The 25,811-nt window shown below is 31.6% G+C and overlaps 2 protein-coding genes across 4 annotated transcripts in view; both read right to left on the reverse strand.

The window, feature by feature from the left end:
- Positions 1-6,580: 6,580 nt before the first annotated feature.
- On the reverse strand, positions 6,581-12,566 carry LOC114189547 (ELMO domain-containing protein A). Of its 2 annotated transcripts, none has more exons than XM_028078144.1 (10): positions 12,371-12,566; positions 11,583-11,750; positions 11,364-11,466; positions 10,382-10,494; positions 9,665-9,733; positions 9,072-9,187; positions 8,500-8,554; positions 7,399-7,519; positions 7,016-7,158; positions 6,581-6,924 (listed from the first exon to the last, which is right to left on the reverse strand). In XM_028078144.1, the coding sequence occupies exons 2-10, from the start codon at positions 11,718-11,720 to the stop codon at positions 6,826-6,828; spliced, it is 957 nt and encodes a 318-aa protein (XP_027933945.1). In that variant the 5' UTR covers positions 11,721-11,750; positions 12,371-12,566; the 3' UTR covers positions 6,581-6,825. The 2 variants fall into 2 exon arrangements, with proteins under 2 accessions (XP_027933945.1, XP_027933952.1); XM_028078151.1 differs by lacking the exon at positions 12,371-12,566 and adding an exon at positions 12,084-12,102 and having other exon boundaries at positions 6,617-6,924.
- Positions 12,567-21,231: 8,665 nt separating this feature from the next.
- Positions 21,232-25,811, reverse strand: part of LOC114180169 (regulation of nuclear pre-mRNA domain-containing protein 2-like) — a 31,208-nt gene continuing 26,628 nt past the window's right edge. For both annotated transcript variants that reach the window (XM_028066508.1, XM_028066509.1), the window contains 3 exons: positions 24,236-24,387; positions 24,117-24,152; positions 21,232-22,508 (listed from right to left, as the gene is read on the reverse strand). In XM_028066508.1, coding sequence (XP_027922309.1) covers positions 21,738-22,508; positions 24,117-24,152; positions 24,236-24,387 — 959 coding nt within the window. In that variant the 3' untranslated portion in view covers positions 21,232-21,737. The remainder of the gene's footprint in view (positions 22,509-24,116; positions 24,153-24,235; positions 24,388-25,811) is intronic.

Raw genomic sequence — 25,811 nt, forward strand, 5'->3', positions numbered from 1 at the left:
TTATTCTGTTGTTTGGAACCTCATTTCATGGGTTAATGTAGAGGCATCATGGTCGAGGTTCTCATGCAACACTGTATGGTGGTTGTATGCATTTGAAAATTCTTACTATGTGTTTTGGGTGAATTCTTCATATGATTGAAAGTGTTAGGGTGAGTTGTATGGGACATATGTATGAGGGTGTTGTTGTGTGGGGTGGATGTTTAAGTTTTTGCTGTCCTCTTCGGGTTGCTAAAAAAATATTCCATCCTCATCTTCACTAAAAGGGTCTAAGGACGCAGTAGGTAGATCAAGTGTTTCAACTTCTTGTATAGCAAGAGGAGACAACCATTACGTGTTCTGATGTGTTGGGATTGAAAAATATTTGAGTTTGATAGACCTATTAATAGTTGGGTATATGAACCTGTCATTTCCCCATTCCCCTAGGTAGGTGGTGTTAAGGTCAAACGATTGTTATGTGGATTTGGTGTGTGATTGTGGGTGATGCTCATTACACTGTTAAATAATTTTGTTGCGAATTTGTCGTACCTAAGTTATAAGTCGTGCACAGTTCAATAGATGTTAGATTTGGGGTGGTCAGTATCATTTCGAATGTGTCATCCAAGTCATTGTCATCTTGGATTTGAGTGCTAGTGTAGGTGACATGCCTGAAGTGGATGACTGAAGGTTCATTGCTTGGATCTTTGTTTGCCTTCTCCATTATTATCTAAAGAAGCTGTGACAATCCAAAAGCTCTACGGATGCAGATCATGATTTTCTTTGTAGATGCAAAGGACACTCCAGTTTCAGGGTCGTTAACCATTTCTCCATTGTCATATACACAAACAAACATGGAACCTTCCATTTGAACTTGTAGTGGAAGAATACTTCTAGAGAATTTACAGAAGGAGATGAAATTTGAAGATTGAATGTGTCAGTTTTGAATATGGTGGTGAAGTCCCTTGTTTATAGTGAGAATTAAACATGTCATGTGAGTTGCACGTTACTCTAAGTAATCATGTGACTTGCACATTACAATAGGTTATCATGTGACTTGCACAATATCTTAGGTCATCTCATTTTAATTTTCACCCTAATTAAATGATGTTGAATGAGGTTTTGACTAAGTTAAACATGACCTAACTCATTTGTTAAGGACTCGAAAAATGCGTTTATCACATTTTTAACACACTCACAACACCACTTATTAGAGTACAAGTCATAGTCTCGTTTTAATTTTCACCCTTACTAAATGATATTGATGTTGTTTTTGACTAAGTTAAACATCACCTAACTCTTTTCTTATGGACTCAAAACTAATTCAAATGTCTTTAGAGGATGAAATACTTAAGAAGAGAGAGTGTTTATCCTATCTTTAATACACTCATAACACCACTCATTAGATTGAAAAGTTATAGTCTTGTTTTAATTTTCAACCTTACTAAATGATGTTGATGCAATTTTTGACTAAGTTAAACATCACTTTACTCTTTTCTTATGGACTCGAAACTCATTCCAATGTCTTCAAAGGATAGAATACTTAAGAAAATAGTGCTTATCATATTTTTAATACACTCACAACACCACTCATTAGTGATAACATTCACACAATTTAACTCTGGGGCACAACCTTTCACAGGGTATTTTTGGGTTTCACAATTGTCAACATATGCCAAAATCATTGATCTCGATTAAAAATCAAACATCACTATAACATAATGAGAGCAACCACAAGCTCATGCTCACAAGCAAAATCAACATCATCCCACAAAAAGCACAACAGATAATCATCCGACCCAAGCACAAAAGTTATTCAATCAAAGTACCAAATCATTTGCAAAATATTAGTTCACTAGCCAAGCTATAAAGTTTAACAACTATCAACTGAAAATTAAATATGAAATTTGAAAATTGGAATCTAAAAGCATAAATAAACTTAGGACTATCCACAAAAAGAGTCTTACAAAAGGTACAATCCCTCCAACTCTAAGCGTCATCCTCGCCCTCTCCATTTGACACCTCATCATCATCATCTCCAAGCCACTGTTGTAGCAAACTCCTCAGCTGAAGGAGTGTTTAGCTATAAAATTGTGAGAGAGATGCCCCTCAGCATTTTTACGTTCGTCATTCCCATTCGGTAGGGGGCTTACATTTATGGTTCCAAAAGTTGAAGATTGTCTATTTTGGCCTCTAACACCTCCAGCCTCATAACCAAAGTGGGAGATGCATCTGGTTTAGGCTCGGCCTGTGACTTATGGTGCCTCCGGGGTCTGGGAGCATTTTAGCAGAACCTCTGAGTTTCTATCCAACAATATTAATCCCAACAATATTAATCCATTGCATTTCTATCCTTTTCATACTCAAGAGTTTCAAATATTCAAGTTCACCTTTTATTTGTTTATGCAAAACTTACTTTCATGCACAAAAACTCAAATTATAGATTTATTCTTTAGTTTAAATTAGTTATTAATTGCACAATTATTTAATATACACGAGTTTTTTGGGAAATTATATTTCGGTCTTACCAGTTACTACTTACACGACTTGGCACGCTTGCCAAAGTCTTAACACCATGCCTATATCAAATGGATTTAATAGTCAGTATACTAGATCGATCTTATCAAATTTAATATCATTGACAAAGTAGATTAAATATAGTTTAAATTAAATTTAAATTGGATTAAAAAAATTCCATATTTAGTTGATGTAGTTAAAATGGATTTAGATTAAACTTCATATCTATTATAACTAGATCAAATAAATTTTGATTGTAGATCTAATCCATTTTATTGAATTTATATTGAATCTTGACGGAAATTTGAGAAAATTCAATCCATGTTCACCATTATATGTGGGAGATTAGAGACTTCATTCAAAAGTCGTGTGAGGTTAGTGACTTCATTCAGAAGTTGTCCTCAATATAATGACTTCCTATTTTTGTGTGAAAAATTTTCTTAATAATTTTTTTTAGGGTGTTTTTATTTAAATAAATGAGATGATTCTTTCAATTTATATAGTTTTTGAATTATTTAAATAAGATTAAATTACATATTTGTCTTTATTTTTGTTCAGATTTTTTAATTTAGTTCTAATATTATTTTTTTGTTCAATCAAGTTTTAATTTTTGTTCAATGTGGTTATTTTTGTTAACTCAGTTTAAATTATTACGGTAATAAGCAGTGATTGCCACGTGTCAGAGTTAATGTTTTATACTTAATTTAATTCCTATATTCGTCATTTTTGTTCATTAGTTCAATTTTTTTTATTTAAATAAAACAATTTTATCCTCTTCAAATTGAGACCAAATTTAATTTTAATATAAAAGTTATAAAGATGTTTTATTAAAATTCAATATTTTATTAAAAAAATTTGGTTTATGGTTATAATTAGTTTAAAATTTTATACCAATGATATTAGTTCTCATCCTTAAACCAAAAATATTTAATAAAAATATAAATTTTAATAAAAACCTTGTAAAATTTATATAAAAATTAAATGTCTCAATTTGAAAAGAGATAAAATTGTTCTATTTTTTTTTAAAAAAAATGGGATCAAATTGAACAAAAATAATAAATATAAAAACTCGTTCTGACTAGGGATGGCAACGGGTCGGATCGGGCACGGATAGTGCCTACCCGCAACCCGACCCGCCAAAAAAAAATCCGTCCGCTACCCGCTCGTTTACCCGCCGGGTATCCGCTTAAAAAATATCCGCGAAAATTTTTAAAATCTGCGGGTACCTGTGGATACCCGATACCCGCAAATATTTAAAAATATATATATTTTATAAATTTTTAATATAAAATTATATAAATAAAATATAAATAAAATAAAATTATAATTATAATTAAATTTGACATAATAAAATATACTGTTAATTTTAATTTTAATTTAATTTAATTTAATAAAATATAAATTAAATTTTAATTTTAATTTTTTGCGGGTAACGGGTATCCGCGGATACGGATAGTATGATACCCGTACCCGACCCATTTATAAGCGGGTATTAAAATACCTGCTACCCGCTACCCGCGGGTAATAAATATCCACGGGTAGTAACTATCCGTCGCAGATTTTATCCGTATATATCTGCGGATGCAGATATTTTTGCCATCCCTAGTTCTGACACATGACACATTGTGGGATTGACATTTAAATATCTTTTTCTAAAATTGAAAAAAAAAATCAAAAGAATTATGAAGTAACACCTGACCATCATGATTTATTATTAATCATTTAAAAGGATTAGTAAAAAAAATGAACAAATTGAATATATTTTCTTCTTAAATAGTTAGTAAAAAATAAACATATATGTAGAAAAGGTGTAACATCCCGTTTTCATAGTTTTTAAACTATTAAACAAAACATTTAAATTTTAATAATTCAGAAGCAGATGATGACATAGGCTAGTATGATATAATACAGTCATCTTCAAAAATAACTATACATACGCTGATCAACATATACAACCCATACACTACTAAAGGGTTACAAAACACCCTAAGTATCTACTAAATAAACGTGTAACTACTACTGTTGGAAAACGTCCTGGAAACCCCATCAACGCCTGCCAAGGGAGGGTGTATCTTCTCCTGCACTTTTATCTGCCCACGCCATTCAATAAGGACAATCATTGCAAAAGTAAAAGACACACAGAACACAATAGAACTAGAAGGGTAAGCTAACTTGAACAAAGAACAATTCATGCAATTTTCATACTAAGGCAGAAAATAGACTTTCATTTCACAATCCAATAAATCATCCAATCTATCATGACCATAACACCACACATCATTCTAGACTCGATATCCGGATTATGTAAGTGGCATTGGAGCTCTTGATAACTTGCACTTGAGATGGTTCCTAAACTCTGCAGAGTTTTAGGCACAAGGGGTATTCACCCAACCACTCTCAAGGTAAATCCCATCACCTCTATGATGGATCGGAATCATAGACCAGGACCTCCTGCTACTCCCCCCGACGTAATCCATCATACTCTACTTGAGTCTTAATGGTTACTAGGAGCGTCAGGATGTCACCAAATTTGAGTCCTCATGCCCTTCCATTCACTAAAACCACATTCCTTAGGATTTCCCTTGAGATCCTAACTCCAACATATTCTCATTCACATCAAATTCGCACTCAATTTCGTCACACAGTCTAACATGCATAAAGATCACGTACAAGAACAACTATCATCATGTTAAAGTAATCAACATAGCATTCATGTAAGTCAAACAGTGAGAAAACTAACTTCTGCAGGGAATCTCGCTTAGGCTAGAGAGTCTCGCCTAAGCTAGAGAGTCTATCTCGCTTAGGCGAGTTGATCTCGCCTGGGCGAGACATCATACAGTGGCGAACTACAAATCCTAGGCGACCTCTCGCTCAGGCTAAACTGGCTCGCCTGGACGAGATGCTATCTCGCTCAGGCGACTCCAGCTCGCCTAGGCGAGATTTCACACAATGACAGGGGTGAGCTTCTGGTATTTTCGCTCAGGCGAGACCAACTCGCCTAGGCGAAACTACCAGGAAATCCCCCATGTTCTGCACATGCAAGCTCGCTCAAGAACATCCAACATCCAATATCACGCAAGGGCAGTTTCAAACACGAATTAAACATACAATCAAGCAATTCAATCACTCCCAAACACAATTCATGCGAAAACTAGATTAAAGTCAGCTTCCCTTACCTTTTTGGCCAAGAACTAGATTGGTGGAGTCAAAGGATAGCAAGTGAGCAAAATTCTTCCGTTTAACCTAGGAGAATCCATCATCAAGACAAGGGAGACGAAGATTAACATGATCAGATTCATAATTCAGAGAGTGCCTAGTGGATTCTAACAGGAATTGAGCTCAATTTGGAGATATAACCTATCTAGGAGGGTGGAAGCTGAGGGAGGAACTGCGGAGGGTCCTGTTGGCTGGTCCTTCCAGAGTCTGAGTATAGAGAGGCTAAAACAGGGAGGTGGCAGCACATAAATGAGAGAGGGAGAAGGTTGGGTTGCAGAGAATATTTGAGAGAATGAGAAAGAAGAGAGGGAGTGTTTCTGTTTTTTTTTTAAAGGAAAGAAAAATGGCAAAAGAGAGGGGTATCACAAAAGGTACGAGGGAATAATATATATCATACATATATTAATGAGTTTGACACATTTTTTTCACTTTCAATTGAAACAAATTCACCTCAACTTAATTATCAAACTTAAATTCCATAGCACACTTGGAATAAATATATATATATATATATATATATATATATATATTATAAAATAAATAAGAGAGCAATTATTAACTAAATCAAAGGTTTATATTACACATTTCTTCACAATTTTTCTTAATTTAACATTATTTTCTTCTTTCTCTCATCTTTTCCACTGTCCTTTAGTCCAAACAAAGCTAATCTCCACATAAAAATTTAGAAGATCATAAAGATGACAGAATTAGATCTAATAGTTCTTAAAGTATTTTATCTCTCAATTCATCACTTTACTCGATTCCTTAGTACCTATAATAGTTTAATTATAATCATATATTATCTTGTGAGAATAAGACGACGAGAACATAATTCAGACTTGAATATTTTTAAAAGTATATATTCCGGCACTCGTACACTTGAATTATGGTAATTATTGGGGAGCTGAAATTTTATGAAGAACTTCCTACATGCTCATACACATGCTTAAATACAAGCATGACGGAAATCAATAAAAAAGATTTATCTGATATTTGCAATTCTTCATTTTCCCGTTTCTGTATACAGATAAAGTGGCAAATGCTTTAGACACATTTCATCTTAATATTCTCCGTCAAAAGAAAAACAGAGAAATGTTGGAACTAAATCACAATTGTCAATCATCTCAACATGCTGTAAGCAGGTAAATCTTTAACGCTGGAGATGTCTTCCAAAGCAAGCTCGCGCTCTAACTGCGCTCTGGTGAACTTCAAAACATCCTAGTGAAAAAAAATTATAAATGAATCAAGATTATCAGAGAGTAATAGAAATAATGAAGAAATGAACAGATAAATTTTGATGCTACATTACATTAAATTCCATATATGTCGCACGCTTCGCTAGCCACTGACCATCCATCATTTGAAAAGCAATACAAAAAAGGTTATCAAATGCCATTTCATCCTCTTCAAGCAATTTGAGAAAACGGATTCCGGACAAAGAAGATGGACTCCCTGAAAGGAAAATAGTTGCATCAGAAGAGTTTACATATATGAATATGATGTATCTGACTGAGCAAGAAACAAAGATCAACACTAAGTGCAAATAAGGAAACCCCCTAAAATATCTATTAAATGTGTGCATTGGTGAAACATGATTCTACAATAACTTGATTACTTAAGAGGAGAGAAATAACCAGCAGCACCATTACAACAACCGAACACTGATTTCTTCTAGAGAGAATATAACGGTACCTGCTTGAAGATCCAGCATATTAGCCAACATAAAAGAAATGTTGATTCCAGCTACTGCAAACGGATATTCCCAGTCTGCTCTGGTTCCATCTTGTTTATTCAATAATCGCTGGAATGAATCCTATGACAGCGACAGGTAGAAGCGAGCTTAATTAACCAAAACCATTCTACTCATTGAAGTATGCAATACATTGTGTATACGCGTTGTTTTCAAACCATTATTGTAATGCAGAAAAACATACTTAATTGTGCACAATGAATTTATAATCAACTTCTGCTTCATATAAAGACATGAAAGCAGAAATGCAGTGGGGAAAGAACGACTTTATCAACAGTATATTGAAAATTTATATAATTGCAAGAAATTCCAAACCAGAAACACAAGGAAAAGTTGGTACACCGGTAGCAGTTCAGTCATCAAGAATAAATTTACATAATATTTCTTATATGTCTGTTAGGAATTTCTAAAAGTCTTCTCAAATAAAAAAAAAAATTGAATTACGGGAGTAATTTGGTACTCTAATTCAGAAACAGCAACATATAATTTTACTAGCATTGGCTTTGATGAAAAAAAGGAGTAAAATATGGCAGAGCAATGCTTATAGAAGAGCTGGAGGGTGAGGGAGTATTTTTCTATTTTCTATTTTCTTTTAGTTTCTCCTTTCACGGGGATATCTTATCATCCCCGTGAAATTTTCACAGTTTTACAGAATATTTTCTAAGAAAAAGAAAATATCTAAGCTTGAAAACAGAAGCAAGGTATATGGATCTGCAGGATTTTAAAGCTCCATCAACCATAGGCAAAAAAAGGCTTCCTATATACATATAATAACTTATTTTCTAAATCACAACGGGACATTAATTAGCAATCTGGTAATTTATGAATCGAAGTTGATAAATTATGGGCCAATTTCTATCATGCACAAGTAGATAGAAGAGTACAATCAACAAAGGTTATACAAAGTAAAGCACTCTCTTTACAAGGATAGGGATAGAATTTGGCCTTGAGAGAAAAATATGTAAGCAAATTATAACTTTAAATATGATGAAAAATCAGTAAGAAGTGAATGCATAACTGCAAATGCAATAGAAGAAACTTACTGGATACGTCTTTGCGAAGAAGATGAGATTCTCTAATGAAATAAATCCTCCACCCCTGCAGACCATGATTAGAAGTTCAATATTAACTAAACATAATTCCTCAAAATACAAAGAATATGCAATCGACTGTCTAAAGATCAGAGACTTCAAAGAAACTGTTGTTGGAAAATCAAGATTATGATTGAGAAATATCTTGTCAAAAAATTGTCTTTCAGGAGACATTTTTCTGGATAGAAAAAAAGAATCAGTACACGCTACCATAAGAACATGTAGGGAGAACGTAGCACATTAATCCCAAAGGTACACGATAAACTACCCCTCCAAAAAATCGAACTATCAAACATTTAGAGTACAAAACCTGAAAGGAGTGTTAGCCCGCGATTATTACAGAAATCAACAGAACGGATGAGAGGGTCAATATGCTACCACTCATTTACTATTGTAAACCAGTAAAGCGTTAACAGTCTGAGATAATATTTTGAGTCTTTGACTTGTTGTTAATGAAACCCTATCCATACCCAAGTTCCTAACCTCTCCTTAAAAGTATAACGCGTTGTTTTTTTATCACACACCTAAAATCAGTTGAAGGGTCTGAACCTTGCCATCCCATTTCCTTCCAAAGTTCCGATTTAAGCGGAGGAAGCTCCCTGTCAGGGTAAGCTAATTTCCACAGTTGTTTAAGCGCATCCTGCAACCAAAAAAGATTGAAATGGCATCCTACTGTCAGTATAATAAAAAGTATATTACATATTATATTGACTATTTATTTATATTGTACATTCTTAGAGACATCCTATCGGTAGATTAGATACCTATACTATATACTACAGACATGCAACACAGTCATTTTGCTTGTCCACCTTTCAGTTCATCCATGTGAGGGAATTTAATTTTAAATTTTATCTATCTTCGTGTGCAAGCATTTGCAAGTCAAGAAATTGTCATGCTCACATTCCAGTTCAAACACAATAAGATCACATATCAAGCATGCATGCAGATTGCAGAACAAAGTAGAAAATCAGCTTCATTATATCAAAAGATACACAAGAAGACAACAACAGAATAAAAGACAAGTTAAAAATAAAACAGATAGGATGTAGGATATAGTAGCAAATGTCAGTAAAGTGATATGAAAATTTAAACAGAAAATGCATTATTTAAATACTTGGTGCTCAGCCTTGGAACCATCAAAGGGAACTTCAAGCCGTTGTCGTAGGTGTCTCAGTCTTACTTCCTAAAAAAGAAATACATGTTAAAATAACTATGAATTGCTATAAACAAGAAAAGCAGGCAGCCAGAAGCTATAAACAATAACTACCAATATATAGCATATAACAAGCAGCAAACAAACAAATACCTCAACTACAATCATATCGGTTAAAAGGGCTACAGAAGCTCAACAAAACAAAACAAAAAATCTCCACAGATCAGATGTTTGAGTAAAACACAATTACAAAAGGAGTACACTTCTTCAAATTTCAAAGTTTGCTTCTTTTTTCCATGCAAAATTTACCATTTATAACTGAACCAAATAAATATCAAATTTTGAAGAAATATTGACTTCCCACTTATGCCTTACAGAAAACATTCAAGAAGCCGTGCAGTAATATTAAACTAAATCCAATCAAATTCTTGATTACATTATCAGAATTTCCCTGGCATCATTTCATTCATAAAAGAGGGGTGGTAGATTCAGGAGATTTGTTTTGATCAACTGTATTTCAGATAGGTTCATAAATTTAAGACATTTATATTTTAGGAAATACAAATTTTAAAATCATTCGTATAAATTCATTTTCCAAAGACTTAAATTAGAATTTGGGTACTTGATTTGGCATAAGCAAGCACACAAGAATTCCAGATAAGATTTCCCTAGACATACCTGCAGAGGGCTTAGTGATGAAGGAAGCATCCTATTGTTTGGCAAATTTAAGGCAGAAGAAGGAAAAGACAAAAGACGCCCAATAATAGATCCAGATCCTAGTACAACATTTGCTGCAAAGACAATATGAATTAAATAAAAGCTTAAAGGTCAGAAAATCACTGTTAAAATCATGACATGCTGCATGTATTGTATTCCCATTTGTACACCAGTCAGATATGAAGAAAGGATACAGATAATAATACATGAAATCCTGATGTTTACTACTTACAGTATAGGTTTATATTTTTTCAGAAGCGTAAAAAAAATACATGAAATAAATAACAGTCCTCTGATAGAAAGTTCGTGTATTTCAAAAACTAAATATCCCAAGCACTGTTTCCCGTTTATCTCTAGGCTTTACATTTCAAACCTCATATGTAGTGATCCAATCAACATGTGATTCTGCCCCAAAACTCAATAACTAACCTAGTATCAATCATCTATCTCCATCATTTCAGTCAACTAATACTTAGAAGATCCATCAGAAATGCTTCACAGCCCGAAGACTGATCCTTTTAGTTACCAATATAAATGAAAGACCTCAAGGGAAAAAGATCATTGAATTTCTTCACTTGAAGAGTACCAAAAGCATTGGTTCCCAATAATTACCACTGGTAGAAAAATTAAACTAGCACTTCGCACAAAATGTGTAAACTATTACCACAAGAATCATGTTTAACGTTAAATGCAGAGCTCCCTCTGAGAATGTTTGGGAAACATGGGTCAGTCAACGTATGCACTAAAAGAAGACAACTTCGCATAGGAAAAAATGAACATAACATCATTAGATTAGTTGCAGCTAATGAAAAAACACTCATGATGAAAAAAGTAGTCAAGTATTGCTCTATGCTAACATTAGTGAAACAGCCTACAACTCAATTACTGATACTATCAGACTTAATTGCATCTGAAAGGTCCAAAACAGTCATCCACCACACACCTAACCACTGAGCCCATTGCGCAATGATGTTTGAGAATATGAATGTCCAATGAAACTGCGCCCTCTTCCTCTCGTCATCCCATAGATCTTCAAGAGTACATATCTGTAAGACAAGGAAAAACATAACATCACAAAAATGTATACACATTTAAAAATGAATTCAAAATACCCGCCCCCCAACACACACACACACCAAAATTAATATAAATAGTTCCTCACCTTCTTATTCTCGGCATAATCATCATCAGCCAGCAAGGGCTCACTCAAAGAATCTAATCCCGAAGAATCGAAATGCTCCTTCCTTTTGCCATCGACATCCCCGTGATGGAGTCGTCTCCTCAACGATCTTGAAGACATTAGTATGCCTCTTTACTATATAGTTCAAGCCTACAAGTCAAAAAAGTAACCTTTATCAGAGCACACAACCATCAAGTTAAAGGAGATTATGATCATCAATGTTCTCAATAAAACTCCATGAATTTCAATTTTCATGCATCACACATGCATCACACCAGCTAGAGCTCTCTATTGTTTCCATAACCCACATCACAAGCATTATTTCGGTTCAGATGCTGATAAACACAAACGCAAGGGCTAATTCCCCCTGATTGCCCTAACCCCGGATACAAGAGCCACAAAAGAACTGAATTTCAATAACAGAGTACGTCCAGAAATGAATAACAACAGAAATTGCATAAACCCTAAAAGTGTCTCATTTACCGATAATAATAAAAAATAAAATAAACTCTTCTCTTCTCAATTGAACCCGAGACGAATAAGTTGAAACGTAAAACACAAAAATTGGGGCGTTCTTAAATACCTGAATTTTAAAAAGGGGAGGAATCTTGGAATGAAATGAAAATAATAAAAATTGTGGTGATGAATGAGAAAAATGAATTAAAAAGAAAAAGGGTTTGCTTAATTGTATTGGCAATGGTTTTCGTGGATGATAAGGAAACAGAAGAATAAAGAAATTAATAGAGAGATTGTGTGTTATGGTGTGTTACCAAATCAACAGTAACGTTCTGGGTGTGCTAACTCTTGACTTGCGAATGATTCAATTTTAGGAAGAGCATTGAGGAAAGGGGAGAAATACTACATGTATGAAATGAAACGAAACTCCCAAATTTTTCTTCCATGAAAACCAATTTATACTCGTATCAATTTCCGCATCATGCTCTATTTTAGTCGGTGATTTATATTGTGTGTCACTTCCTCAAGAAAACATACTATTTGCCAACTGTTCTGTAACACTAATAAATTCCTGTAAAACGAAAACCAGTACCCATTATATTCCAGTTTTCTATCTTTCTATTTCATTTTAATAATTTAATATTTTTATTATTTGTAATGTTAATATATATATAGAGAGAGAGAATTTTATTTATTATATTTACAATGCAGTGATACTCCGGCAATATATTATTTTTATAATAATATGTAATAAATATCATCATTTAATATGGATTGTAATAATAAAAAATAAATAAAGTAGTAGTTTTCTCTATTATTTTCTTTTCATCATATTTTTATATTCAGAATATAAGATATTTTAAAAGTAAAATAGAAAAATAACTTTTATGCATTAAGTGAAAAAATTCATATATATATATATATATATATATATATATATATATATATATATATATATATATATATATATATGTGTGTGTGACCGGCTCAAGAGTAAAAAACGAGTAAAACACTTCTTGTAGGCCTTAAACAAAAGAAGATTTCAAAAAAAAATTTACTACTAATATTTTTCTATTAAATTAATAATAAAATTAAGTTTTAAGAAAAAAAAATTCCAAGAAAATATTTTATTACTAATATAATTCTATTAAATTAATTATAAATTTATGTTTGAAATAAAATTTAATTAAATTAGTATTGTGTGATAATTTTTATTGATATTAAATATGATAATTAATGAGTTAAAAAAATTAATAAATTATAATTTTGTTTCCGTAAAAGAGAATTATTAGGCATATTTATTCTCATACAATCATTTTGTATTTTATTTTCTTCTATTATCTCTATGTTATCTCTCCTTACTTTCTTTCCTTCTAAGAGTCACTTTTTAGGGGTTTTACTCTATTACATTCCTTGGATCTCATGTTGTTTGCGTGTATCAATTTTTCATCCTCATTTCTAGTTAGTGTGTTTTTTCTTTCTATTTGTGTTACTGTTATCTTTATTTTGTTTTGGTGTTGTATTAGAATTATAAATGTGTTTCATTTGTCCGATTTTGTTTTTCGGTACTTTCCAATTTACGGGTTTCGAGTATCTTTTTTCATATATCTTGCTCATCTATTATCGAGTTGAGAAGAACAATATTTTTTTTGAATTTTTTTTATTAATGATTAATCTTAAAATAAACTCTACAGGTTTGTGAAAAAATTGAGACTTGAAAAGGAGAAAGAGGCTTGAGACATCAAGATACTACAAGTCTACTATCAAGTTTACTTTCTTAACAACCAAAATCAGGTTTTATTGTTTTAATTCACTTGTTTTATATACTTGTTCTTAGTAGTGTTTTATATATTATAATTTTTGATTTCATATAAAAATATATAGATATGTCAACTAGAAAATTTGAATTAGACTATTCAAAAATCCAAGAGAAGAGAAGATTTAAGGAATTAATTGCATCACAAAAAGGACCTATGAATAAATTTATAAAAATATAAAAGAAAAATGAATTAGAAAATACAGGTGGGTGCACTTTGAATGAAAAATATAATAACAATATAGATATAGGTAAAAGCAACAATAGAGAAAGAAAAATAGTTAATGATGATGATAATTCGGATTTTTAAACCTATGACAATGAGGAGGAGATTGAGAGACTAGATAATGATTGTACTCTTGACAAAAATATATATGATCCAAGCCAATAGAAGAATATTGATACAAATTTGAGAGATTTATTAGTAGAAAGATGTCCTATTGAGATCACTGATATGTATTTTTCTAATGATATACATTCTAGACACTTTTCTTCATCAAATTATATTCAAACATTGCCTAATAGAGAGAAATATGAAAGAAGATGCCTAATTTATTTTACACATTTAGATAAAGTCTTTTGTTTTTGCTGTAAATTATTTAATGTTGTTTTTCATACAAGTAAACTAGCTAAAGAAGGTAGTAATGATTGGAGAAATCTTAGTAATAAGTTAAAGAGACATGAAATATCAAATGAGCATATTACTAAAATGAATGAATGGATTGATTTGGAAATGAGATTGGAAAAAATAAAACAATAGACAAATATGTTCAAGAACAAATAAATATAGATAAAGAACATTGGAGAAATGTGTTGTTAAGAATTATTGCAGTTGTTAGAACTCTTGGTAAAAATAACTTAGCCTTCCGTGGAAACAATGAAAAATGAAAAGATTTATCAAGAAGCTAATGAAAATTTTTAAGTCTAATTGACAAGATTGTAGAATTTGACCCAATTATGCTTAAATCTTGAAAAAATTTTAAAACATGATAATTTGTTGGATATTGATGGATTTAATTTATTTTCAAAATTAAATATCTTAAAAAAAATTATACGTGTGGAAAATGATAAATCACTTGATATTCTTAATTATATAAAAAGAAAAGAATATTTTTTTTTAAATGCATATATAACTTATAGAATAATGTTAATAATTTCGGTGTTAGTTGCTTAAGTCGAAATGAGTTTCTCAAAATTAAAGATAATAAAAATTTATGTAAGATCAACCATGTTTCAAGAAAGGACTCGTTTTTTAAATAATAATTTTGCATAAAAAAAACTCAAAAAATTATTTTTAATTAAAATTACTCTTTTTTTAAGTTTGCTTTAATCATTCCAATCTCTTTGAACCCCTGTATATACAGAGAGAATTTAAAAAAACAAATGAAGTTGATTCATGTTGTTGACGAAAATTTATTTCTTTAAAAAAAACTGATTTTTGGATAAATGGTTTTAAATAACATAATTATAATGAGATTTTTTCGTTAAGACTATTTTGAAAAGTTATAAGAAACAAATTTAAAAAATAGTTAAAGAAAACTTAAATAACGGACTCATTTCTACAAATAACGAACTCATTTCTACAACATTACGTATATATACATATATATATATATATATATATATATATATATATATATATATGGTGATGTAACGTCCAATTTAAGTAATAAAATAATTAAAGGAAAACATTATACAAAATAATATAAGAGGCATATAACGTCACTTCTTACAATACTTAAGGTAATAAAATAAAAATATTGAGGCATAGATGCCAATACAAAATAAAGTACGAGGATCGATAGTATTCAAAATGAATGTCCAAAGGGCAATCAATACATGAGCTATAACCCTAAAGAAACTTGGACAATGGAATTCAATCCAGATAGACTATGCAATGGAATATCCATTACCCTGTTGACCACGAGGATCACATCAATAAATTGATGATCATCGCAAAAAGAGAAAACCACACACACAGAACATACAACAAGTAGAGAGGGTAAGCTATAGTAGAAAATGATTTCATCATACAAGTGCATACATTTTCATAGTCCAAGATACATACATCAACCAATAATGTGATGACTCGCAACCAATACACTAAGACTGAAGACACGACTTATCCAGATAAGTATAATTAATCGAATTCAGCCGATGTTTGCACTTGTAGTGGCCTTTACTGATCTACGAGCTACTCTACCAAGCTACTCTACCAAGCTAATTGTTACAGTGTTTCCTTCCCACGCACAAGGTTAACCTTAAAGTGTTTCAGGCCTCCTGCTACTCTCACCACTTGAATGAGTACGCTCTACGTGAGACTCACTGACTCTTTAGAGTGTCAAGATGCAATCCTTACCTTGAATCCTTACTAAATTATATAAATGAGGCACCACCACGAACTCCCACTAACAGGGGTCATGAAATTACATCCTGACCAAATGAGGCACCACCTTGAAACTATCGTGGAATTACGTCCTGACCACACCAACATCATGTTCCATCAATCAATATAATATTATTGCTCATACAAATTCCATGTCACTTTTATAACCAACCATCCCATATTCATTACACACCAAGATCATGTCAAACTCATCATTCACAACCCATAAACCATTTTACTCATGCATATTCACTCATCTCATGCTTTAACATAGCAATCCAACTTAACAACACATTATGCAAACGATTTTGTAATTTTAGAAATAAAACTGAAGCTTGTGTAAAGCTCCAAAAATTTTGTATTTATATTCAAATTAAATATGATTGAATCAAGAACCAAATTAAACAAGAACCAACTTAATTGAATAACTATAAAGAAAGTTATGCACCAAACAAGCAACAAAGGTCAATGCTGTCAACAACCAAACTACAGTGATCTTGCGATAAAAATTTCTCTCACTATAGAGCTCTGATTCAAGATCGGACCGGTCAAAGTCAATAACTATGTGTTAAGGATCATCTGTTAAAATATCAGCTTGATCCAACGGTTAACGAAGTAGAAACCTTCATTTTACGAAAAGTGTGCAATGTTATCAACAACCAAACTAAAGTGATCTTGCGATAAAAACTGCTCTCACTACAGAGCTCCAATTCAAAATCCGAACGGTCAAAGTCAAGAACTGTGTGTTAAGGATCTGCGGTTAAAATTTCAGCTCAATCCAACGGTTAATGTAGTAGGAACCTTCATTTTACGAAAAATGTGCAATATAAAAAAAAGAGTAGCACCACATCAATCAAAGATACACGCACACCATACATTTTTATTCGACCAATATCCTCATTCAAGCATCACAGCCATACAACCAGACAAAAAATTAGCAAAATAACTTTTAAAACATAAACCCTACCTTCCCTTATCTGAAAAAATACTAGCCAAGGTCTCGGGCACTCAAATAGTTGAGCACAGTAGCTCTAAGAGCATATTTGAAGATGGAAAAAATAGCGCGACAGATTTAGGACAAGCTCACTACGGTAAACCCTAACTGAAATCACAAAAATATAACTAGATGGGAGAGGATACGAGTTGAAGACTAACTTACGTGACGTAAGAACGAAATTGAGCTAGCTTGAAGATGGAGGAGATCCAAACCCTAGCAAAGCTTCTGTTGAGGGAAAAAGGAGAGAATAAGATACTGTTTTTACAAGAATGACATAAATAAGATGGGTTAGGCTGACCCAATAGATAGGACTGAGCTCTTTAAATTTTTAGAACAGAAAAAGAGGATTTTACAATAGACGTCTTAATTAGTTGTACAATACAATTTTGAGTTCTTTTCATATATAATTTTTGTATGAAAAGAACCCAAAATCTAATTTTTTTACTTGCATAATTGTATTAAGATTTTACTGTTAAAACTCTGTTTGATATAATTAAAATATATTTATAATTTTCCAAGAACTTTATGATAAATTATTTTGAATATCTAAATTTTTTAACAAATTAAAGAATGTAAAGATCACAAAAACTATACTTTTATATAACAACTCTTTGATACCATCCGCGATCTTACTGTTTCACAACTCTCCTATCATTGACACTTTCTTGTTTCTGCTGATATTTTGACTCTTAATTAATGTAATAGTACAGTTACTTTATAATCTATAATAATGTTATATGTGGTATGTAAAAAATTGTCATATCTAGGTTAAATGAAAATTTATTATTAATACTATTGGCATCATCTTTAAAAATAATTTTAAATAAAATAAATAATTTAATTATTCACTGTAAAATTATTCAAAAAGTAATTAATAGTTAAAAATAAAAAAAAATTAAATAATTTCTGACAGTTCTAAATTTTTAGTGATACACAATAATAAATATAATATATTTTGCGATAATTTTTTAATTATTAGAAAATGATGAAAAATTATAAAATTAAATTAAATTTTATGATGATTTTTAATTACTAAATTTTTATTTTTTTTAACAAAAAAATCAGCAATTAAAATATTTTGTCACAAATTATTTTGACACATGTAATTTTGATGATTATTTTAACCGTTAATAATTTTATTTGTGACAATTTTAATTGTTAAATTTTATAATTTTAACCTCCATAAATATATTTTTTAGTGTTTGATGTCATTAACCTCATATTTATTTCCTTTATAATTAGACTTCCATAATTTTAAATAACTAACAAATATTGTCATCATGCTTGCAATTAATTACCATAAATCTAAAATATAATTTAAAAATTTTAAAGTTTTTATTGAAAAAATTAATTATAATATAATAATATAAATATCTGAAAATATTTACCAAAACTTTATTTACAACGAAACAAATGTTTATATTATAACATAACATACCCTATAAGTAAATTATTCCTATCGCGTGAGTATGAGATTATACTTGAGGAAATATCTAAGATAAGAGAGTAACCATGAAAAGAAAGAATCAAAGTTCAACTCTAAGGAGTTAGAATAAGATTGGAGGACCAAACATCATATCAAAGCAACAAAGACAAAACAATTCTTTTTTTTTTTTTTCTATTTCAAACTATTGGGACCAAGTTGATGAAGAAAACTTTTAAAGGTGGGAAAAAGTGAAGAGATACACATCTCAATGAAGACAAATGAGAGGGGTTTTCTCATGGCAACTTTATCATACATGGTCAAAATTTCAATATCTATCTCCATAAATTTTTGTATTTCAAAACATTTTTTTATTTATTTTGAATTACATATTATAAAATATAAAATAAAAATATATTTCAGATTATATAACTCAGAGTACAATTTTTATATTTCAGATTGGTGATTTTCAAAACATAAAAAGTTGTACTTTAAACTATACATTTTAAAATATAAAACGAAAAATATATTTTAAATTAGACAATTTAAAATGTAAAACTTACATCAATATGATATAAAAAAAATTATGAAAATAAAGGCTAAATTTATGGAAGTGTAAGGAAAAAGTTGTCTTTTGCTGAATACCTAAAGATAGGGAGAAAAAAGGTGTTTTGTTTATGGTGGAACTGTGTGGGTCATGTACATACACTAAAGAATTGTTATTTCCTAAAAGACAAATTAATCATGGAAGGAATAACAACCATAGAGGAATGTAGAGTAGTTGGTGAAAGAAAAAAAAAAAAAAGATACAATATGAAAAAGTTAATGTGGTAAAGTGTGGAAGAAAAAAAGTTAGTGTCCTTCAAGATTGACTTTGAAAAGGTGTATAACTAAAAAAATGAGTCGGGTTTCCTAAATTTGATGATGTTTGGGGTTTCATGCAAAATGGAGGAAACATAATAGATAATTTATCTCATTTGCTATTATGTTTGTTTGGTCAATTGATGCCTTGTAGAATAGGTAAAGGGGTTGTGTCAAAGTGACCTCTTTTCATCATATTTTTGCATAAAGTCTCAATATGATTTTTAATGAGAAAAGAAAAACAAGTTTGTAGGGTTTGATTGATTAAAGTTAAGCAATGTTGTTTACCATGTTTTACCATTAGAGTAAATGTCGTAGTGTTACTTGTATAAGTAAACACTACTTAAGATAAATTATATTATAAGATAAATTAATAAAAAATTAGTTATTAATAATGAGTTAATCGCAAGACTTGTAAAATAAGATTAGTCATTCACTTCAACAACTTTAACATTTGGAGTGAATGTTTGTATAAAGTGCTTAATTTTATAGAATTTCAACAACTTTAACAATGATGCTCACGTTTCAAAATTATTCTTGGATACATCAATCTATTTTTTTCCTAATTGAGAAAATGATTTTTGTTCATGTCAGTTACATTACCCTTTGATATGCCTTAAAAACAAGTATATATCATTGTTGTGATGAAAACGTTGAATAAACACTAATATTGTATGAGAAAACTATATCCTACTAACATTGAAAAGTGTTGTGACAAGCAACAGGCAAAGCACAAGCAAACAATTTCTTAACATACATTTTGAGATTTTGAATTAGAAATGATAAAGGTCTTATCTGTTTAGCGTGCATCAGATCGTATTAGACTTTTTCTTATAACACTTCCAAATCTGGTTGTTTAACAGAAGTTTCTGACTTTAAAAATTATTCCCGAAAGATTTGAGAATACAACTTTTAATTGAGAAAGGGGTTTTGATATAGTAAGAATACCATGTTACATTTAGAACATAATTTAATGTATAAAAGGTATTTAGTTATAATTAAACATTAAGAAAATCATAATTATTGAAATTAAAGACTTGCAAAAGTCATGACCACACACAAAAAGATATTTATCTTCCACTGAATGCACCCTTAATGAATAATTTAATTCTCATCCGTATTTCTTTGTCACTATAACTTGAAACAAACACTTTAAGATATTTTTTTAAAATTTACTTTTAAAGTGCGATATACTTTTAAAATACCAAGTGTATTTGCAATCATTCATAAAAAAAATCAACTATTATTGATAAAACTATATATATACATATATTAAAATATAAAATACACTTCCATATGAAAAATCAAATCCATATTTTCTACGACTTCATCTCAACTTTTACATTTCATATCAAGCTAGAGACATGATGGGTAAAATAAAATACTTGGTGAAACCATCAATTAAAAATCACCTCACGTCAATCAGTTAATTTCAACAATATGTAAAGTGAGGTATCATCACTTTATTTTCATGAACTAACACATGCAGTTGTGTGTAGGTAAATGGTTGTCCTTTCATTGAAAACTTTGTAAAGAGTTCAACCAACACTGAATCTGACGTCATCTTTGAAACACATTTTAATCTATTTGTTAAAATCACGAGTCACAAATTTAGGAATAGGACGCACCAAGTAAAAATTACTCATAACTAGTCTAACAGGAGTGAGGGGGGATCAGGAAGGGAGTATTAGATAGTGTCAATCAAATTTCTCTAAGCATAAACAAAGATCCTAACACACCAAGCAGACAATAAGAATATCAACATTTGTCAATTGGTATTAATCTACATTAACATTCCAACCTCGAAGGCGTTAGAAAGGTGAAGCGCTGAAAATGATCTAGAGGTGAATAACACCATCTGCCAATGTTTATCCCCATAGGCAGCTTCGTACAAACAAGATGTCCACATGCACCGTAACAAGGGCCTCCGTGATGTTTCAGATAAATACTTAAGGCACCAAGAGGTTCTTTCTCTTAACAGTTAAAACTGCTGAGGTAGATCTCAACTATTGCTATCAAAGCCTACTACTACTCAGACTTTAGACAGCAGGCGGAAAAAGGCAGAAGTGTAAAGAGACTACAGATTAATTCTGGCCACATCTAATTCTAACAATTTACATTATTACACAGCAATTTCCCAGGGATGATCTTGCTACAAGGTTTTTCAACAATGTTGGCCAATGATCTTCAAATCATGCTCACTGCCTAGGTACCGGGGGTGGTGTTGAGGGGTGGTTTTGCCCATAAAACCCTATGCCAGGTGGCCGGTAATATCCCCCCGGAGAAGCCTGTTGTTGCTGCTGCGCCGATTGATTACCAGGCATTGACAACCCCATTGCCACATGCGGAGGCAAAGGAGGCGGAGGTGGAAGGCTTGGTCCATATCCATAAGGAATTGCCCCAGCCATCAAACCAGTTGATTGGACATATTGGTTTGATGGTTGATTTGCTGAAGAATGAGGCGGGGGAGGGGGTGCTGAAGCAAATGCAGCTTGTAACTGATTGGCTTGAGACCCAGTTTGCATGCCAACTGACGGTGCAATTGGTACACTTGCCAGTGATGGCTGTTGTATAGGAGCAGCATAAAAGGAAGAGCTGGTCATATCAGAACTGTTGACATCAAGAACAGGTGTTGGTTTTTCAAGTTTGGGTCTTTTCTCTGGGTTGAAAATAGGTAATCCCGATGAAAATCCTGTAGAATTTAAGCTCCCATTCAAGGAGGCAGCTTCTTCAGCTACAAAAGAACAGAAAACAGATGTAAGCATCTGGGCAGAGGATGCAGAGGCAGCAAGCTTAGCAGCAACAGCAGCTGCTGCTTCCTTCGCTTTCTTGTTATCATCTTCAGTAGTTTGGAAAGGTGCAAATGGTACTGATTGGGTGAATGCAGGCTGAGATGGATCTGCAGCTTCTGCTGCTTGGTTAAGCCGTTTCTTAATACCAACTGCTTTCTCGATCTGCCCTCGTGCAACCTTCAGAATATTAAAACCATCAATTTATATGAATAAAATACACGTGAATCAGTTTATAAGTAGTAAAATGTTACACATTTAACCATCAAATACACCCTTTTGATGAGTAATTGGTCTTAGTAAAGTGTACCCTATCTTAGAGAATGACATACTAACTTTCTTTACATTTTAGACAAAATCTAATGAATTAGTTAAATTATACATATCTTTTTTAATATTCTTTAACATTTTCTAATATATACTATCTAGATTCTACTTAAATTAATTATGCGTGTCATTTTATATGTACCAATTTTCTCTTCGAAGTATTTCCTGTCAAGTTGCAATTTTTAAATATCACCCGAGTTTGGAAAATGTTACTAAGAAGTTATATCTCATGGATGTAAAGAGAAAATTTAAACTGCGCCTATCAGATGTTAACCAGCTACAGTTATTTTTTTCTTGATTTATCTACAATTAAACCAGGCCAATAACTGAACAGAAAAAAGTTTCAAAACAAGCAGAACATAGAATCTCAAACAATTGTGGGAGGTAAAATATATTTAAAAAGGAAGATTAGCATATCAATTGTGACTTCATGAGTCACTTATTCAAGTAATAATAAGCTCACAAAAAGAGTTCGAGATTCCTTGAGACACATTTTCTGTTATAGTGAATATACAATTTGGTCTCTTAAAGTGGCAATTTGTTAATTTAGTCCCTAAAAGTGCAGACTTATACAGTCTGGTCCTAAAAAGTGCCACTAGAAAAAAAGTCTGAAATGTTATAAAACTAGGCAAGTTGAAGAACCTCAAAGTTAGACTCACTTAGTTAACTCATGTCCCATTAGTAAATATCTCACAGATATTTATCTTGCCCAGATTTCCTAACATAATTTAAATACATGGGCTCAATCAACCAACCGACAGTAGTATCTATAAAAAGTATTTTTTATTTTGGTCCTTAGAAAAAATGTTTATCTTCCTTATAAAATTTAGAAAATTTGTTTTTATTTTCCTATAAAATGACTAAAATTTTGTTTTGGTCCCTATGTATATTTTTCTTTGATTTTTGTCATTCCAAAATATGAAATTACTTGTGACCCGTAAAATTTATTTTTATTTTAGGGATCTATAAAAAAACTTAAAGTATTGCATGTTGACATCATGTCAAAAACACCAACTGGCGTAACTAACTGGCGTAAGTTGGATAATCACCTAACTTTCAATAAACACATAAACATATAAGTATTGCATAATAGTAGGAACCAAAAACCAGATTTCAACTTTTTCAGAAATGAAAAGTAAAATAAAATTTTATAAGGACTAAAGACATATGTAAACCTATCTATTTTCCATCATCTCAGTAATAAAATTAATTGTGTTATGTCAGGTGACCAATTGACCATATTGACGAAATCTACATATGTCTTCAGTTCAAAATTGAAAAAGTGTTCCCCTTTCTTAGTCAGTGTAACATACTAGCCAAAAAAGACAGAAATCTTAAGAATGCTTGAAATGAACGTTATTAAGTGCCAACAAACACTTAAAATCATATTGTTTAGGAAGAGTGATACTGATAGAGACACCAAGAAAGCAAATGCACAGATTAAAGACAGGCTGTTCTTACAAGCAATTGGGCGTGAACAAGCTCTTGCCTTGATTCCTGAAAAAGCAGTTTATTTAGATTAGTAAACAATCATCAATTGCAGTCTTTTAACATAAGCATACTTGTAGAAACGACTATACTTGTTCCTGAAGTGCGTGTTTAAGCTGAGAAAGCAAAGAATCCCTTGCAGCCTCAGCTTTTTCTAGTTGCTCCATGTACTGCTTAAGCTTTTTTTCCTGCTCTTGTAAGTCATTGAGCAAGTCGTTCACCAAAGTGGATCCTAGCTGGTTTCCTGATGTGATATCCAACCAATAGTCAGCCTAACTAATTTTAGTACAGTATTGCTTGGCTAGCAATAGAAATCATATAAAAGCTTCTGCTTGAAATATAGAAGAGTCATCAAGTAGGAACAAGCCTTGACATGCTCTAAAAATCAGGTGGTAAGTGCAATATACCAGCACAAAGTGAATTCTTTGTATGGCAATAATTTTGAAAAAAAATGTGTAGGCAGTAAGCAATGATTACCGAATTACTTTTCTTGATCTAAAAAGGAAACAACACATTGGTATTTAAAGGAAAAATGAAATCCTAATAAAAGGAAATAAAACTCCAGACATAAAGACTCTAAATCTGGAGCAAAACTACCAAACAAACTCCTAATCCCAATCCTTAATTTTAGGTATTTCTTACAAACAAATCTATATTTATTATCCAATCAATCTATATTTATTGTACATTAAATATGCAATATTTACACCCATATTTGAACACCGCCTCTCAAGCTGAGGAATAATGTCCTCCATTCCCAGCTTAGTTATGAGATTATGGAAGTCTAAAGTAGTCAGCTCTTTTTGTCAGCACATCAGCCACATGTTGCTTGGACGAAATGTATCACATGAATAATAAACCTTCTCCTAATTTTTCCTTAATGAAGCGTCTATTTATTTCTATGTTTTGTTCTATCATGCTGAATGCGACTATGTGCAATGTCTATTGCTGACTTATTATCATGCTAGAGCTTCATGGGTCCCTCCAAATTAATCTTCAAGTCATCTAAGATAATTTGGGTTAAATATGTTTTTGGTCTTTTTAGTGAAAATTGAAATTACTCCCTCTTGGAAACCTTGAACCAATTTAGTCCCTTGCCTTTATAAATATGTGAAACGGTGTTTCAAATGCATTTCTCAGCTAATATTGAAGCGAACATATGTCAAACGGTGTAAAAAAACTTAAATACTATAATGAAATGTGTTTGAAACATCAAATAAACTTAATAAAATTTGGTTAAAATGACTAAATCCACACATTTACAGAGTTGAAGGACCAAATTGGTTCAAAGTTTTCAAAAGGGACCAATTCTAATTTTCACTAAAAGTTGAAGGACAAAAAACATATTTAACTCAAGATAATTTTTAGCCATAATAACTAAGCCATTGTGCTATGGACCTGAATTTCTTATTCAACTGATGATCTTGCCACTACATTCTGTTTTTTGCTTCTCCATGCCACTAAGTTCCCACCTACCCACCTAGGAAAGCACAACATTCAGTTGTTGATCTTCAATCAACAAAAGAACCTGCATAACTTGCATCAGTTTAAACTTCAAGTGTTAGTCTTCCATTTCTTTTGAATAGTACTCCGTTGCAGGGCTGCCCTTCAAGTAATGTAGAATTCTATAAGCACCTTGAAGATGAAATTGCCTCAGTTCATGCATAA

The sequence above is a fragment of the Vigna unguiculata genome, chromosome 1 (assembly GCF_004118075.2).
Source record: "Vigna unguiculata cultivar IT97K-499-35 chromosome 1, ASM411807v1, whole genome shotgun sequence".
NCBI classification, from domain to species: Eukaryota; Viridiplantae; Streptophyta; class Magnoliopsida; order Fabales; family Fabaceae; genus Vigna; species Vigna unguiculata.

Bases quoted from the DNA above. Each gene is read 5' to 3' on its own strand.
- LOC114189547 (XM_028078144.1), bottom strand. From the start codon at position 11,720: ATGTCTTCAAGATCGTTGAGGAGACGACTCCATCACGGGGATGTCGAT. The intron at 9,188-9,664 runs GTATTTAAATAA...TTTTGGTTGCAG, and splicing joins GTTCCAAGGCTGAGCACCAA to GATGCGCTTAAACAACTGTG. The intron at 7,159-7,398 runs GTACCGTTATAT...TTTTCCTTTCAG, and splicing joins TATGCTGGATCTTCAAGCAG to GGAGTCCATCTTCTTTGTCC.